The sequence below is a fragment of the Pomacea canaliculata genome, linkage group LG9, assembly GCF_003073045.1.
Source record: "Pomacea canaliculata isolate SZHN2017 linkage group LG9, ASM307304v1, whole genome shotgun sequence".
Classification (NCBI taxonomy): Eukaryota; Metazoa; Mollusca; class Gastropoda; order Architaenioglossa; family Ampullariidae; genus Pomacea; species Pomacea canaliculata.
Genome location: NC_037598.1, coordinates 6,834,342 through 6,850,441, shown reverse-complemented (window position 1 = coordinate 6,850,441; position 16,100 = coordinate 6,834,342). Strand labels below are relative to the sequence as shown.

At 35.8% G+C, this 16,100-nt stretch overlaps 1 protein-coding gene across 2 annotated transcripts in view; it reads right to left on the bottom strand.

Annotated features, from left to right (window-relative positions):
• Positions 1–5,420, bottom strand: part of LOC112571759 (dynein heavy chain 12, axonemal-like) — a 51,590-nt gene extending 46,170 nt beyond the window's left edge. For both annotated transcript variants that reach the window (XM_025251032.1, XM_025251031.1), the window contains exons 1-9: positions 5,264–5,420; positions 4,548–4,820; positions 3,999–4,092; positions 3,463–3,489; positions 2,766–2,955; positions 2,110–2,185; positions 1,582–1,740; positions 723–806; positions 7–118 (exon numbers count right to left, since the gene is read on the bottom strand). In XM_025251032.1, coding sequence (XP_025106817.1) covers positions 7–118; positions 723–806; positions 1,582–1,740; positions 2,110–2,185; positions 2,766–2,955; positions 3,463–3,489; positions 3,999–4,092; positions 4,548–4,813 — 1,008 coding nt within the window. In that variant the 5' untranslated portion in view covers positions 4,814–4,820; positions 5,264–5,420. The remainder of the gene's footprint in view (positions 1–6; positions 119–722; positions 807–1,581; positions 1,741–2,109; positions 2,186–2,765; positions 2,956–3,462; positions 3,490–3,998; positions 4,093–4,547; positions 4,821–5,263) is intronic.
• Positions 5,421–16,100: the final 10,680 nt, after the last annotated feature.

The following is a 16,100-nucleotide window of genomic DNA, read 5'->3' as shown; positions in this document are numbered from 1 at the left end:
ATTTACCTGATTGGAGATTAGTGTGCTGACACTGTTGTAGAAGGACTCCATCTTCTCTGGCTTGATACTGGTGAAGTTATTCTTATCAGCAAATATATTGATGACACCAGGATACCAACTGGTTAATAAAAAAATAGTATGCTTCAGCATCAATAAATGGATATTCTTAAAATTACTGCTAATCTGTATTTAGATTCAACACTTTGCAAATCAATATTCTTGGTGCATACAAAAGTTTGCTCCTGGGTTCTGTTTGCTTTAAGTACGAGTTTGTATTACTGGACTGCTGGCAGAAGATTTTTTTCTAGTTAACTACTAAAACAAGGCCAGTGTGTACAAAGCTTTCAGTTTAGTCACATTTATTGTTTAGGCTCGCCGAGACTAACAGCGGAGAACTTCACAAGAGGCTAAGAGTTGGTCTCAGCAGACAGACAGCAATCCACCTATACACGTCAGTGCAATAAACAATTTAAAGAATAAGTTTGAAGTAACAAATGGAACTAGAATTTAACATGCTTGTAGAGTGTCGTAAATTTCATCAAGGTGTCAAAAGAAATTTCATCAGAATGGAACACAGTATTTGCAACTTTTTTATGAATAAACTGTGGATGATTCTGACTTAAATCCAATGTGAACATCTCTAAGTTTGTTCATATCAAACAGAAGATGATACAGAGAAAGTGATGCCAAAGGACAAAAATGTTTAAAGGTGAAATGATCACCTGTGCATCAGCTTCTCCTCAGTCTTTTCAAGATCCAAGGTCACGCTGTTCTTCAGTCCTTCAAAGTCCATAGGTCCATTCATCCTGTATGCATACATCAAACATATTTTTTTTAAATGCTCATGAAGCATACACACTTTGCTTATAATGCATCATACACAAATGTATAGACATCAGGGTCTATAGCTGTTTACAAGTGTCACTGTTTTGACTACTCCCACAATCACCCATCAGGAACTATTTCCAAATGAGGGGAGCAGATAACAAAGGGATCAGATCACCAATGTCAAAGGTCCAAGGTGCTCACTTTGACAGTTAAAATATTATGTGGCCTGACAAGAAAAGTGACCATACCCACACTCAGCACTGAGCATGTGACTAGATCACCTCCTGAACAGAAAGCTCCATCTTGCCACTTCTCTTGTGCCTCATGCGCTTTGAGACAGATGAAAATGTCTTGCAAGGTTGCAAAAAATTCCAATCTTTGGGCAAGGGAATATGGCCAAGACCAATCTCCCTATAATGTATGGATTTATGAAGACTACAAAAGACTAAGAATTAGGGAATGAAAAGATGGGCATTCAAAAAAAAAATACTCTATAGCTAATCCCAGTTAATCCTGATTATTTACAAGTTTAAAGCTTCTCCCAGTTAACGCTGAAGATTTACAATTTTGGGGAAGACAAGGCAGCAAGAGAGGAGCACCGCACTCTCAAAAGATGAAGGCCTCCACGATAACTGCAGCCATTTCCAAGTGACCACAAAATTAAGAGACTATCTTTAACTTTTTCCTTAATTTAAAATGATCAAAGAACTAAGCAGACTGCTTGGTTTTTAGAACCAGTCACCATTAGCTTACCTGTATGTGGAGCAGTCCACCAGAATCATGCTGCCCAGAGTCGTCTGACACATTCGCAGCACTGTCTGCATGGAAGGGTGCAGCAAATACAGCTCTTCCTTGATGATTTCCCGGTGAGTCAGGAAAGCATCATGCCAAGATCGGGAGAAGTCAAGACCCCTGAACAGATACCAAATGGCACAATTATCATGCATAAGATGAAATATTGCAGAAGCCAATGAGCAACAAATCTTGAAAGTATTACAAATAAATCAAGACTGCAAATACATGCACCAATGATAATCATGGGTAACTTAAAATGTCCACAGTTACTCAGAGAGAAGAGGGAAGATATATATAGCACCATTAGAAAAATACAACAATTATTTACCTCCTTGTTGGTGATTAACATCCTTGAATCATTCTCCTATCTCTTTATATGTGAAAGCAGCAAAAATATACTCCATGACAGAAGAAGAAAGATTTATGGTAATAACATTAATGGACTTGAATTACTTTGAACTGGCTCATTAATCAGTCAATTCTTACTCTGGTTCTGAGGGTGGTGGACCTGCCACATCATTTTCTAGTCCCTTCACTGGTGGTTTGAGGAGGACATGTTGGACTGCAAATAAATGATATTTTCTTAAGAGAATATGAGAAGCTGTGATGTATCCCATTTTCATAAGGGTACAATTTGCTGTACATTCTTATTCACAATCAGATCAAATGGTATGATTTTATTTACCTTTCTGTCTAATTCTGCAGTCTGTTCAACAATTTCTCTTTAGAACCAGAATTTCAACAAATTTTAAAGAAAAAAATCATTTCTTCATTTCAGAATAATGTTACAAGAGTCCCTATTGTTACATAGCCTCTTTAAAATTTAATCCAGCAAAAATGCCAAAGTCAGCCATCAAAATCAATGCTTGGAAATTGCACAGACCTCAATCAGTCTAATCAATCAATTATTCATGCACACAATTCCTGGCCAGCTCCCTTCATTCTTGATTTTATCAATAGTGGTGATTCTTCCACGTCTTCACCTCTGAAGGACATGACAGTTCTAGTGGTATACCAACAGGAAAGGCAAATCCATAAATTTTGAATCTAAAGCGGCACTCTTTATGTGGCATGCATTGCATCAAAAAGGTATGTTAGATCTTCATAAAGGGAGAGAGTCTGTCAAGAAAAATGTTACACACCCATAGATTTTTTCATGCTTTCCTTGAAGTTTCTGCGGACTTCTTCAAATAACTCATTCATTACATCCTTTAGAGCTGGCGAGTTGCGAAGATGTTCAGGGATCAGGTTCTTGATGTGGTCTGCCCACTGATGCTGCATAGGTGTGATGGGGCCACTCTCCACAGACTTCTTGAGGAACTGGTAGTTTATCTGCAACCATAAATATGAAACATGAAGCAGATTTAACATATGGTGAGACAGATGCAATTAAAAAACAAAAAACCAAACAAACAAAAAGATGACTATATGCAACAGGGTACAAAAGTCATAATGAGAAAAAGAATGTGATTATGTATTGTAATAACTGAGACCATAGCATGTCTGTAGTCAATATTTATCTTTTGTTTCTCAGGAAAAATAACCATACTGCATTTCACTGAGTGTCATAGAAGTCCAGTCTATTTACAGGCACATAGACATCCAAAACTAATGGTGAATATTGTGTATTTTATTATATACATTAATGCACATTATACTTCAGTCATATCAACATATAAAAATGGTAGAGAAAAAGCAGAGGAATATGCTGAGAGAAGTTAAAAGATACAGATCAAGACAAAGGAACAGTGGTCTGGAAAGGAGAAAAAATGGAAACAGAATGAGTTTCCAACAGATGTATAAGCAGTTTATTGAATAATAGAACAAACACAATCTTACCCTTATCCTTCGATCTTTGCTCATCATCTATGGTGAAAACAATATGAGAAATTTTCACTAAAAATAAAACGATAAATAATATAATAAGAAAATCCTTAATAACTGTGTATAGAAAAGGTCAGTGAAGAAAACAGCGTGCATAATAAAAGTGTGTTTTTCTCTTAACTAATGTGATTTTTAGGTGCAAAATGAGTGATGAAAGAATAATTTGTGTACAATGTAGAAAACATATACATGATTGACCATGAATGTTGACAAAATGTGCTTGAGAAGTTTAAAAAAGCAAATATTTTGAAATACAAGGCAATCATACCACTTTTTCTTGATCCTCTGTTAGCTTTTGTCGAAGCTTCAAATACATACAGGATTCAAAATATTTTTAAACTGGTACATGAAATCTTGCACAAGAATATTAATTACATCAATATTGAGTGTATGATAAGGTAATAACAAGAAACTTGCGTATAGATTTCAACATATAGACATACTCCAAGAATACCTTAATCAGTGGTCAGATAATATGATATGTCACATACCTCAACAGGATATTCTGGTGGACCAGGACTTTCTTCTGTTTTTGTCTCATTAAAGAAGTGAGCCTCATCTGCTGCTTTGATGGCACTGTCATGTCTAAACAATGAAGTATCTCTTCAGTTATGAGGCTCTTAGAAAAGTAATATTCTATAATGAAGATGTTATGGGCAATTAAAGGTACATCTTGGCAAATTGTATCGATAGTTATTTTTAAAAAGATGAAGTTGGTATTTTAACACAATTTGTTAACAGCAAATAGAGTCTGCGAATAGTTTCAAAAAGATGTCATTTTTCATTCATGAAAACAGATTATATATATATATGCTTATATATATATAAACATGATGTAATGATGATTCATGGTCTTTACACTTGAATCTTTCTAGTTCATATAGCTTTTTACATAATTTTATTAATTCTAGTTGCTATTTACTGCCTGAGAGAGAAGTGCAGCTTTTTATATTACTTCTATAACACTGACTTCTATAACGATAATTGTCTAACACTGATGATTTGTCACGGACAGTATGTCATAACTGAAAACAACTTACAAAATCTGCATGAGAAGAGCTTTATTTTGATCAGCCAAGCGGAATGTCATTAATTTGCTCTTGGAGTATGGGTCTTCTTTTTGTCTCAAAGGCTTCTGTATTGGAGGCAACACAGGAAACCCATCTGGACCCATCCCAGCGGTTTTGCTCTTATGTCGAGATAGACTATCTGCTTCAAGTGTGCCATTTCTGCTTGTTGATGCCAGAATGCTGTTGACTGGCGAGTTTGGGCGCACACCATTTATAAGTCCATTGGCTGTTGCCATTTTGGGTCTGGAAGACATTATTAATCTAATCTATAAAACATTAATTTAAACCACATATCATAACTGCCCTTTATTTATGCAGTCAGAAATTGTCAGAATAAAATGGCACGTCTTCCAAACGACGACTGGAAAACTGCCAGCAATGTAGCACTACGTACGGTCACTGTACGTGTTGATCTACTGATTTTGCATGTATGTTGATATAGATATACGTTTGCCTAAAGTAATTGACGAATAGTGCGTGACTGGAGTTTAAAATTATAGTTGTAAAGCTCATCATATGTGCTTACATTCACTCATTGCAACGATATGATCTTTTCAGGGTTGGCCTGACGTTTAATCTGAGTGACTCGCCATGTTATCTACCAACTAGTCTACAAAGCTGTAAACTGAGTATATATTCCCCTTTTACAATTAAAGCATTATACATTTATGATTAGAAACTCGCACCTTCGGTTGCAGATTGATTTCGTCTTCTATGACCAGTTCCAACTGCTATTTAATGTCATTATTATCTTTTTCTGTTTTGTTGACAAGCAAGTCACAACTTTGGAACACAACTACCAGCGCTGTTGCCGCCGATTTGTTGCAAGGGGTAACGACGCCTTCAGGTGCGTGTTTCGGGTTTGTAAACATCAATTCCATTGGACACGATGGTTTATTTGACCAATGAAAGTCGAGCTTATAGACGCGATGTCGTACTTACATAGCAACCAATACATCACCACAACAGTCTCGAAATGGCGGCCATCTGAGAAGAAAGACCTCGTAAAAGAGGTGGGAACGAAAATCTCTGTGTAAGTTCTTTTAATACACAAAGCAGACCAACATTATTTTATTGCTTATTTCAGTATTAAAGTTTGTTTTGCTGTCTGTAGATTTCATTTTGTAATTCTAGATTTATATTAAATATTATATCACGATAGTGATCGAGCCGCTGGATTTAAAAAGATCCAGAAATGTGACTTTTACTCCATTTTTTAAAGACTGTCACCGCATATTGAATGAACTTATTACATAAGTGTATATACGCATATTTAATTAATAGACTATTAATTTTCTTTTTTTAGTTTGTTGGCCGTCTAAGATAGTAAAACTAATATATATTCAAATATCGTAAACTGTGCCAGACATTAATTTAAGCAGTCTCGAGGATTAAAAGCATAAATTTGCTCAATTTTAGCTGAAGAAACGTTTTATTTGTGGATGTGAGAGTTCACAAATTAAAATAAAAATGAATTTAAAATCCTTTTAGGAATGATACTCGATCTTTAGTGGCACTCGTTTAAAAATTTAATTTGTAATTGAGAATGACATACACTTATTCTGTCTATATAGATATATATTCGTAGTTAATTAGCAGAATGCAGTTTAATTTGTGCCACCTCTTATATTTTCAAGGAAATTTCACACTTTATGTTCCAGGATGTATATCTAGATTTGTAATTAAGTCATGCTAAATTAATATATCTGCCAAAACATTTAGAAATGGAAACAGCAGTATATGTTCAGCAAATTTATTATGTCTATAGATATGCTGGTGTATTTTAGCAGTTCATGCCAATTCTGTAAGAACTAAGGTAACGGTATCGAGGAGTGATGAAGGAACATATGTTTTTAAAAGTGTTACATATGTTGTTTACGATTAACTAACTGATTTATCAAGCTAACTTAATTAGAATGTCCGCCTTTTTTTCTTAAATGATAAACAGTGCAGCTACATGAATTCGTTTTAAAATATCCAGGCCAACTATCTGTGAAATGTCGGTGTCCATGTGTCCTAGAAGTTTTCTTGGTTTCACAGATAATGGCAGATGACGAAGCATCTCAGCTTAAGGAGCAGCCACAGACTGAAGAAGGTGAGGAGGCCACAGCTGTAGAGCAGTCTTTTGAAAATCTTGCAGAAGAAACCCCAAAAGAACAAACAGATGCTCCCACAGAAGTTCCCACTGACCCAGGAGAAGGTGGGCAACAAACAGATGCTCCCAGAGAAGTTCCCACTGACCCAGGAGAAGGTGGGCAACAAACAGCAGAGGACAGGATCACTGATCTGGGAAAAGAAGATGCCACAGAAAAAAAGGAAGAGATAGTGCAGGTTTTTAGTGAGGAAAACCCTGCTCTACAAGGGAAAAGTGCTGAACAGGACACAGATAGAGCTCCAGAAGAAGTGAAGCCAGAAGACAACAAACATACTAGGGAAGAGGCAGTCACTCCAGACAAAATAATGCCAGAGTCGCAGATGTCACATCCTGAAATCAAACAAGAAAGCGCACAAGAACATTTGAGTATAGATCTGGACTCCACCGCTACAGGTAACAATTAAGTTGTCTTTTTCTATTTCTAGCCTACAACGATTTGTAAGATACCAGTTTCAAAAAGTTTAATTCATATTAAAGTAAAAATCTTTCAACATTAAATTATTCATCACACTTATGAAGTTGTAGTTCAAGTTGTTTTTCTCCAAGTGCCTTAAGAATGTATTTTAAATACTCATATTAAAGAAACATGTTTAAATGTTGCAAGCATGAAAATAAGCTGTCAGAACTCGCAAAAAAAGGAATGCAATGGGCTTCGTTGTTTGTGTTGTTTACAGTCAAAATTGTTCTGATGCCAAGTGGTCAAGTGGTGACCATGGCGTGCACGCTTGGCAAGACACTGCTCGAGTTGAAAAGACATTTTGCCTCAGAGCTCAAGATGTCTGTTGATGTTATCATGATGATATTTGATGGTAAGATGGGCAATATAGACAGCTATCACCCTGTCCATTGACAGAACAGTTTGATAGTTTATCCACAACATTTCTACATAATGGAATAATAATAGTAATAGCATGGCAGTTGGCAGCAAGCTCAATGCACTTTGATATAAGTAATGAATGGTCTAACAATATCAGTATAGATTAGTAGACTCTATAACACAGTTCCCCTCAAAGTAGGCTTAATGTGTTGCATAGAAATTGAACAAATAAGACACAACATCGCAGGGAACATTTCGCATCTCTCACAGTCATAAGAAAGATTCTAGGGCAACACAGTTAAGAACAGACTATAACCTGGCACCGAGGAATTGAACATGACAGCCGCACAGATACACACTTAGAGAAAGATATATCACTGAAATCTAAAATCTAATAATCTGCTGAACACGCAGTAAAGTACAGGGTTCTAAAATGAGAAAATAGAAAATGGCATAGGTCACAATGTTAGAAAAGTTAACTGTTAAATATTACTTTATGTCTTTGTTATTTTTGTCTTTGTGCTTGACTTTAGTCAGTTTAGACTGTGACTCAGTCTTTCTTAAAGTACACCGAATTTGCCTAAGTGGGCAGAAAAATCTATCCATCACCATAATTCATCAATTGTGATCCATCAATCATCTGCCAGAAAGCAATAAAATTAAATGTTACATGAAATATGCCCTTTCTCTCTCTCACGCATGCAAATCCCCATATGGAAATTTCAATGCTCTTATATCCATGAAGATCTTGGAACAGCAAACAAAAGCTTTATTTGAAGGCCTCCAAAAATATTATTTTAATCAATATAAACAATTGTGATGGGATGCAGGAAGAGCTATAGAGGACACAGCTACGCTGGCTGACCTAGGTGTTGGGCCTAATGGAACAGTGCAGATAGAGATTCAGTCCTCAGACCCAGTGAACAACCCATCCGCTCATATCGGCTCCACCAAGAATACCAAATGCCAGATGTCATTACGTTCGTGTACAGACTGGTGAGAAACTAATGTGTTTTAATCATGTCATCATGGTTTGAATAGAGGAGTGAGAAGCTAAGTCCATGCAATCACTGTTGATGTGTTGACGAGGGTGAAATTACTGTTTTGTCCTTGTGCCATTGTTCTTTTTCTACAAGCTGGTGAGAACTTTTTGCACTCATGTGTGTTCCCTATTTATGTACAACGAGTGAACAATTACCCTATATTTACCTTTCTCTTTCATTTCTTAAGTCTGGTGGGACTTTTATCAAACTTATTCCTCTAGTTAAACATGGGAAGATGACTTAGAAGTCTTTGATAAGGTAAAAAATGTTTCGTAGTATTTTAAAAAGAACTTAATTGATAATTTTATAGAATAATTATTCAGTGCAAATTATTTGCATGATGTATGTCATGTGTAATTTACTAATTTGTATGTGTGTTAGTTCATCTTTTAATGTACATCATTGCTATATTTTGCATAAGATCTAAATATTTGCAGTTAAAATATTCAGTTATTGATTCCAGAAATATTTTCAAGAGATTTACATAAGTAATACAGTAACTTCTCATTTTCAAATGACATGAGAAATATTTCGAAAGTTTTAAGAAAAACATTAAATGTTACTGATTTCCATGCAGATGAAGGAGAGCCTAAGGATGTTGTGGTTGAAATTGAAAGGACCACAATAAAAAAACCATTCCTGGGAGGTTACAGACATAAAATAAATGGTATCGAGTTTCACAATGCTGCCGCTCAGACTGTTCCATTACCCAGAGCATCATCAGGAATTGAAGGTATTGTCGAGACACTCAGACTGTGGAGGTGCGGAGTAGAGTACAACAGACCTTCAATGACACGTCTACCCAGATGACAGGTGCGTATGCCTAAATGTGGGGGTAAATTGGGTGGAAGTGTTGATGAGATGCTTGGCCTCATGTATTCAGATTGGGGACCATCCAGACATGTGTCCTTCAAATATATGCATACCTTTCAATCACTGGTTGGTTCTACCACTTGGAAATTTGATCACCTTCAAGAGTTGATTTAAACACAGTCTTAGTCAATTCAAACACAATTTTTGTAGTCTTTAGATTTAAAAAGATATCTTTGTGGACCTTTGATGATTCCTAAGTTTTCTCAATTATTTATTGGTATTGACCTGCACATGTTGATTTCTTTCATTTGTGTGTGTGTGTGTATGAGAGAGAGATTTAATGATGCCAATCTCATTGTGATAAGCATTAACTTGATTAGCCAAATTGACAATTGGCCAATTGAATTGAATCATGGCTATTGTCCAGTAAGCGTGTGGTTTTTTTCAGCTGGTCCCCTCACATATCTATGGGCATGCAGAAAATACAAAATAAATGTGTTTTAAAGTGCCTATCCCAGCCTGCAAGGGCGTTGGGTGTTTGAACGGCCCCGATAGGGAAGTGAGAATTTGGGATGGGAAGCGTGTAATTCGATCCTAAACTGACGCGTCCATCGCGCTTTTTTTCTTCAGCCGCGCTCGATTTGGTAGCCACGTGATCGTGTCGCATCCTCCAGCCGCTAACCCTAACCCCTCTCTTCCCCTTCGCCGCGTGTAGCTACGGGGTCAAAGGTACAACGTACCCGGTCACACCGGCCGGTTTTTGCGCGCGGACATTTTGAACTGTACGTCCATCTTCAAGTGAAACACCGCCGATTTCTGAAGTAAGTCTTAATAAAGTTAAGTGAAAGATGCCATTAAAACAACTATACTTTATAACAGTGGATAGTCATGAATAATTTATGATCATATATAAGTATTGTAGTGCTTTTTGTGAAATGTTTCACGTGTTGTACCCGGCAGTTATCACACATATACATCGCTAGCAACTCGCTTTTACATGACGCTGTCTTCTATATGTGCTGTGATAATTTAAATGGTTTAACCATATCTTCTTGTTGTAAATAATCAAATTGCTTAATCGTATCTCTTGCTACTAATTACACGTATTTGCTAATTACAGAAATGAAATGTTGAGCGCGAATACGATTGGCGGAAGCAAGATGACAGTGCATGATGGGTTCAAATCAACTAGTCAAGAGGTAAAGCACACACACACAATCTCTCGTATTATTGATGATTAACTTCGAAGTTGAAATCTATGACATGAACTCATTGAGTCATGCTTGAAATTCGTCGTCTGCTTTTCTCAATAACAGCGGTGCTGCGATTACCAAACGTTTGTCTCCGTCTTGGTGCATTCTAGGGAAAGCACGAGACAATCACATTGCTTTCTGAACAACTAAAATTTAGGAAAATTAATGCAAAGCAAAAGAAAGAATTTATTTTTGTACTTATACACTTTGAAATTAAACAAAATGTATGAAAATCCAAAGCTATGCAATGAACTTTGTCAAAGTCTGTCATTTTTCTAACACATATCTGATCACATATATTTTCTATTCTCTTAAAATGCTGCATGCCATTTTTTCATTTTATTTTACATGATTTCAAAAAGAACTAATTACAAAATCTTTAATTGCAGATCACACTGACTGTAGGTCTGGCTCAGTGAATTTTACCAGTAAGTTTATTTTGTCTCCCTCTATGATTTAATGAGGATCACTATACAAGCACAGGTTTTGTGTTTCTAATGGTGTACATGCACATCCTTATTATATCCATCTAAACATTTTTTGTTAATTAAAAAATTGTCAATAGACTTACATCTATAGTTTAGTTTTGTCATTACTTTAAAGACTAAAAATATTTTGATTTCAGATACATTATTGAACAGAGTTCTCAGCAAAGTTGACGAGCAGAGCGAAGCACTACAGAATGTAGTTCACAAACTGAATCAGGTCACCTGCTTCTACAAAATATGGGGAAAGAGAAGCTGATGAAGAAAGGAATTAGAACAAAAGTGGTATGTCATTTAAGTATAATGTGTTTAGTACTAGACACTTTTTTAAATGTTACTTTAGCTTTAGCTAATATATCAGTTAATATGTATGTTATGCTTTACAGTCTTGATAAACCATTTAACAAACAGGCAGGCGTAGCATCGGCTTACAGGTTAACTCTCCTGACAAGAATGTGTGGTCAGTGTAATATTTGTATTAACAAATAATGCACATTTTATGAAGTACAAAATAATGTAGTATTTTATATGCATAGATTTTATTTATAAAATAATTCTGTCACTTGCTTTTCATGGTGTCAAAATGAGCAGTCTGTGTGTCTATTAACTATGACCACTAATTTGTTTTACTTTCATAAAGAACAGCTTTGATTAAACTCTTAATTAACTTGGTGATTTGAGTCACTTAATGCATTATTTTCTCTGAAGTCCACTAGGGTTTATTTAAGAGACTGGGATCTGGTTTGTAGCTATATTCATCATGCAACCATTGATCCCTCATCAGTGGAGTAGGGTTCAGCATTATATCTTAAACTTACCCAATCCAGTGAATTAATTTATTTTGCATTTGTATTGTAGTGTTTTACATGGTGGAAACAACTAAAGATTTTTTGTAACAGGTTCACCACTCTTCGTGCACGGAGAATTTTAAAACGGCTGCTTTCTTCAGAGTTGGCTCAGTGGAACCAAAGGGGAAAAAGTTTCCAGTCACTTCAGCTGAGAAGTATATTAATTGGTGGGTGTAGTTTGTTTGTTTTGATTTCTTTGAGGTGTCGTCAATATGAACTTAAAAGGACAGTTTCCGAACAATTTTGAAAAAATAGTGAATCTAAGTATTATTTTCTCTACATTTACAAATTTATTATTGTCTACAATAGCATTTAAGTCTACCTTAAATTTCTATTGTGCACAGCTGCAGTCCAAGAGGCATGTATTGAGGAATGATTCGAAGGGTGATGCATCTAATGGTGAGTGGAATTACAAATGAGTTTGTCAATTAAAATTATTAATGTGAGCATTGTTTATTATTCTTCGTGGATTTATTCAGTGACCTATTTACTTTACTTTTGTACTAAAGATTATTGGTTAACTTTCAGATATATCCAAAACTTCTTATACACACAATGGCCATCAGACATTAGTTTCAAAATCTTTTATTCGACTCTTGTTCAAGTTCTTGTAATCTCACTAGTAATTAGTAGATTTATGAAAGTTTAAACTCTTTCTTTATACACAAGGCTAAAGGCGGTCAAACCCCCTGTAAGCATGAATTTACCCTTTTTCAAAAATTATTAAATAATAAACAAGATGAACAGCAATTTTCAATTGATTATGACAGATCAAATGTGTAGAAGTTGAACAATTTACCAGTAATCTTGCTTGTGAAACTCACTTTTATGATAATCCAAACCGAATTAGGTATATTTTGATGAAGTTTGGGAAATGTTTTTTTTTCCTACACATTTGAAATCAAAAAATTCGGGAGCAGATGAAAACATTTTTGCGACATCATTCGTGGCCTAAATTCTCTTCATTTGAAGCAGGAATTCTTGGGATGTTTTTTCTTTTGTTATTCATTACGGGTGTATGCATGAATGTTCAGATATGTGTACATCGAAAAGGTTTTTGTATTCAGATTAATTTATGTAGTGTAATTTTTTGAAGGTTCCCAGTGACTTAAGCCGACACTTCATCCCCTGCTTCATCCCTTAAAAATGAATTTAAGCTATAAAAAAAATTATGAAGCTGGCGAAAATTTAATTGAATTCAAATATTATCTTCATATAAATAAGCAATAAGTTCTACAATAAAATAATATTGAAAACTACATTAATATATTTAATCAGCTATTAATTCAACGTCATTTGAACATTACAGACATTATTAGTTAAAGTATTTTAATTGTTAAACTTAGCGGCATTGTGATAATTATTTATAAATGAAATAATTATTTGAATTGCAATTAAATTTTCGTGGCTTCATAATTTTATCTGTTAAAATTTCATTTTAAGGTTGAATTGGGGATGAGTGTCTGGACACCAGTGTAGAAATCGGCGAGACTTTTCGTCAAGGTAAACTACGTTTCGTCATGTAAGGGAGATAATGTGTTCATAAAAGGCTAAACTATCTTATTTTAAGTTTCTTTAACCACGAGCTGGTATATTGTGGCTAAAAAATTAAACAATGCAGTCAGCCAATGTGATATGCATAACAAGTGAGCCCACCTGTGTTGAGTGCATAAAGAAGAGTTAAGCTTTCATGTATTGAGAGTTAGTTCTACTTTCACAGCAAAATCAAATATGTAAATGTCATTGTAACTTTTTCTTTCTTCTACAGGGATTCCACCACTCATGGATCGATTTTATTGGTGTCATATTTTTCTATTTTTATTATGTTGACCTATATGTTATAAAATAATATCATCATAATAATTTCATGGGTAAAGACTTATTGATAGCAATTTTTATGAAATAATTGGATAAAGCTTAGTTAAAAACAAGTTAAACTTTAAATTAATGGTATAACTGCTAAAATAGTATTTTATGGTGTATACATATAAAATATGGTTTAAATGTCTCTCTCTGCATACTATTTATGCGATGTGAAGGAACGAGATTTTAAAAGCGTTGATGTTTCTCATGGTGCGCATAGACGTGTAACAGTGGTAAGATAACGTGAGAAAGGTGTGAATGATAAGTGCAGGGAAGATGGGGAGTGGGAGTTGGGAGATTTGGTGGGAAACACGACTTTCTAAGGGATCGGTGGTACGCATGGTTTTTATTTTTGTGGGAGGTGGGTGGTCTTTCGTGGGGAAACATGCAACCCGTGGGAATGTCCTAGAGGTCTTAGGGTGCCAGTCCTACGAGCTAGGAAGGCAACGTTTCTTCCGAAGAGGTCATGAGGATCTCAAGATGTCTTGGGGCAGGGGGGTATTGCCTATAGCATTTGGGAAAAACTGAATTCCATAGTCTTTTTTTGACTGATTTTAATTGTGTATGTGTGTAAGATGAGTGGGTGGCACTATTTCCTAATAGGGTGCCGATGAGAATTGGATTGGAGATTAGAGGGGCAAAATTATAGTTAACTCAGTTTTCCCATACGTTATAACTATATATACTGTGGCTGGGAGCGGCGGGGTAGAGAGCGAGGCGGCGCGGATAGCCCTCGGGGGCCGGCGTTTGCTGGTCTATGTAATCTTATAGTAGATATTTAGTAATTTGAGAGTTATTCATTACCATTTCAGCCATCGCCTCTCTTCTGCTCTACGCACACATACGAGATTAATTATATCTTGAATTTTATAGGGGTATTGGAAAGTTACGTTTCTATTCATATGCAGCTGAACTGCCAGGAGAGACCTTAGAGAAGAATATCATAAACATTCTCGAGAAAGTAATGTTAGGCTTTTTAAATAAAAGGATCCGTAGAAAAGCTCGTTTATGTGATATTCTCTGTGTTGCATTTTAGGATAAACGTTAAGACAGTAGATCTCCTACTATGCCCCGTACCTATGCACCTCGTATTATGCAGCCTATTGCTCGATCGCGACTATAAATTGAGTGTACAAAAATCATTTATATCGCCCACCATCTTGCAGACTTCGTACTTATGCGACTTTTTTGTGACTGTTAAGAAAACAGTGTGATTCCAGTGCCGATTTTATACTGTATGGTATGGTGGGACAGTCGGCAGTTAGGTGTGAACTAGCACGCACACAGGGAGGGTGGAAGGTGGCAGATGGTGGGTAGTGGTGCTGGCCGGGTGAATAGTCAAGTACAGAGGGAGAGGGGAGGTGTGGACTAGCGACAGATGCAGGTGGTTAGGATAGTGGTTGGGTAGGTGGAGGATGAAGAGGTGAGGGGGAGGAATGACAGGAACAGTAGGCAGCCCGCTGTTTCTTGAGAGTTTGGTGACGGTAATTGAGCAATAAGAGAGGCGTTTTTATGTAACGAGAATCTCGGTACTAATCACTCTCTGCTACTGATGCGACTTTGTGCTCGGAGTCGTAGGTGGATAGTGGGAGATTTGACTGTACATAACATGTTGGTTTTACATTACATTGTGGAATGTTAAAGATAAGTGTGTTTGTAGTCTGATGAGTGTTTCAGAAAGAATGTATATTGAGGTTCTTTAATGTTTTTAATAGTGTTAATGTTTCTGCACTGACCATGCTAATTACTGCTTATTTGTTTAGGGCTGCTTATTTGTTAATTTCGTTCATGCCTTAAAAGTAGGCAGTAGCTATGACGTTTTTCTTGTAACTCATTTTTTGTTATGAATTTTTCCATGCGTCTTTAAATTATGTAAAATTATTAAAAACTACATGAAAATCAAATTATCCTAACTTTCTCTATGTTAATTTTGAAGAACTATGTATAACAACCAGCCTGCAAGATTTTCTAGGGATCTTAGTAGTTAGGTAAGGCTGTTAAGGTGTGGAATGTTAAAGATTAAAAGGGGAGCAAGAAAAAGTGGGGAAAGAAGTAGAGTAGTCTTTCTTTTAGAAATGGTATGTTAGGAAAAAGGGTGAAACTACTAAATGTGATTGCACATTTATAGTCCAAGTCTTAACTAAAAGTAACAAAAGATAAGACATAAAAATGGTCTGTTGCTTGAAAACGTTGATGAAAGTTTTGTTAAGAAGAAAGCTAATATTCTCTCAACACGAATCAACGGG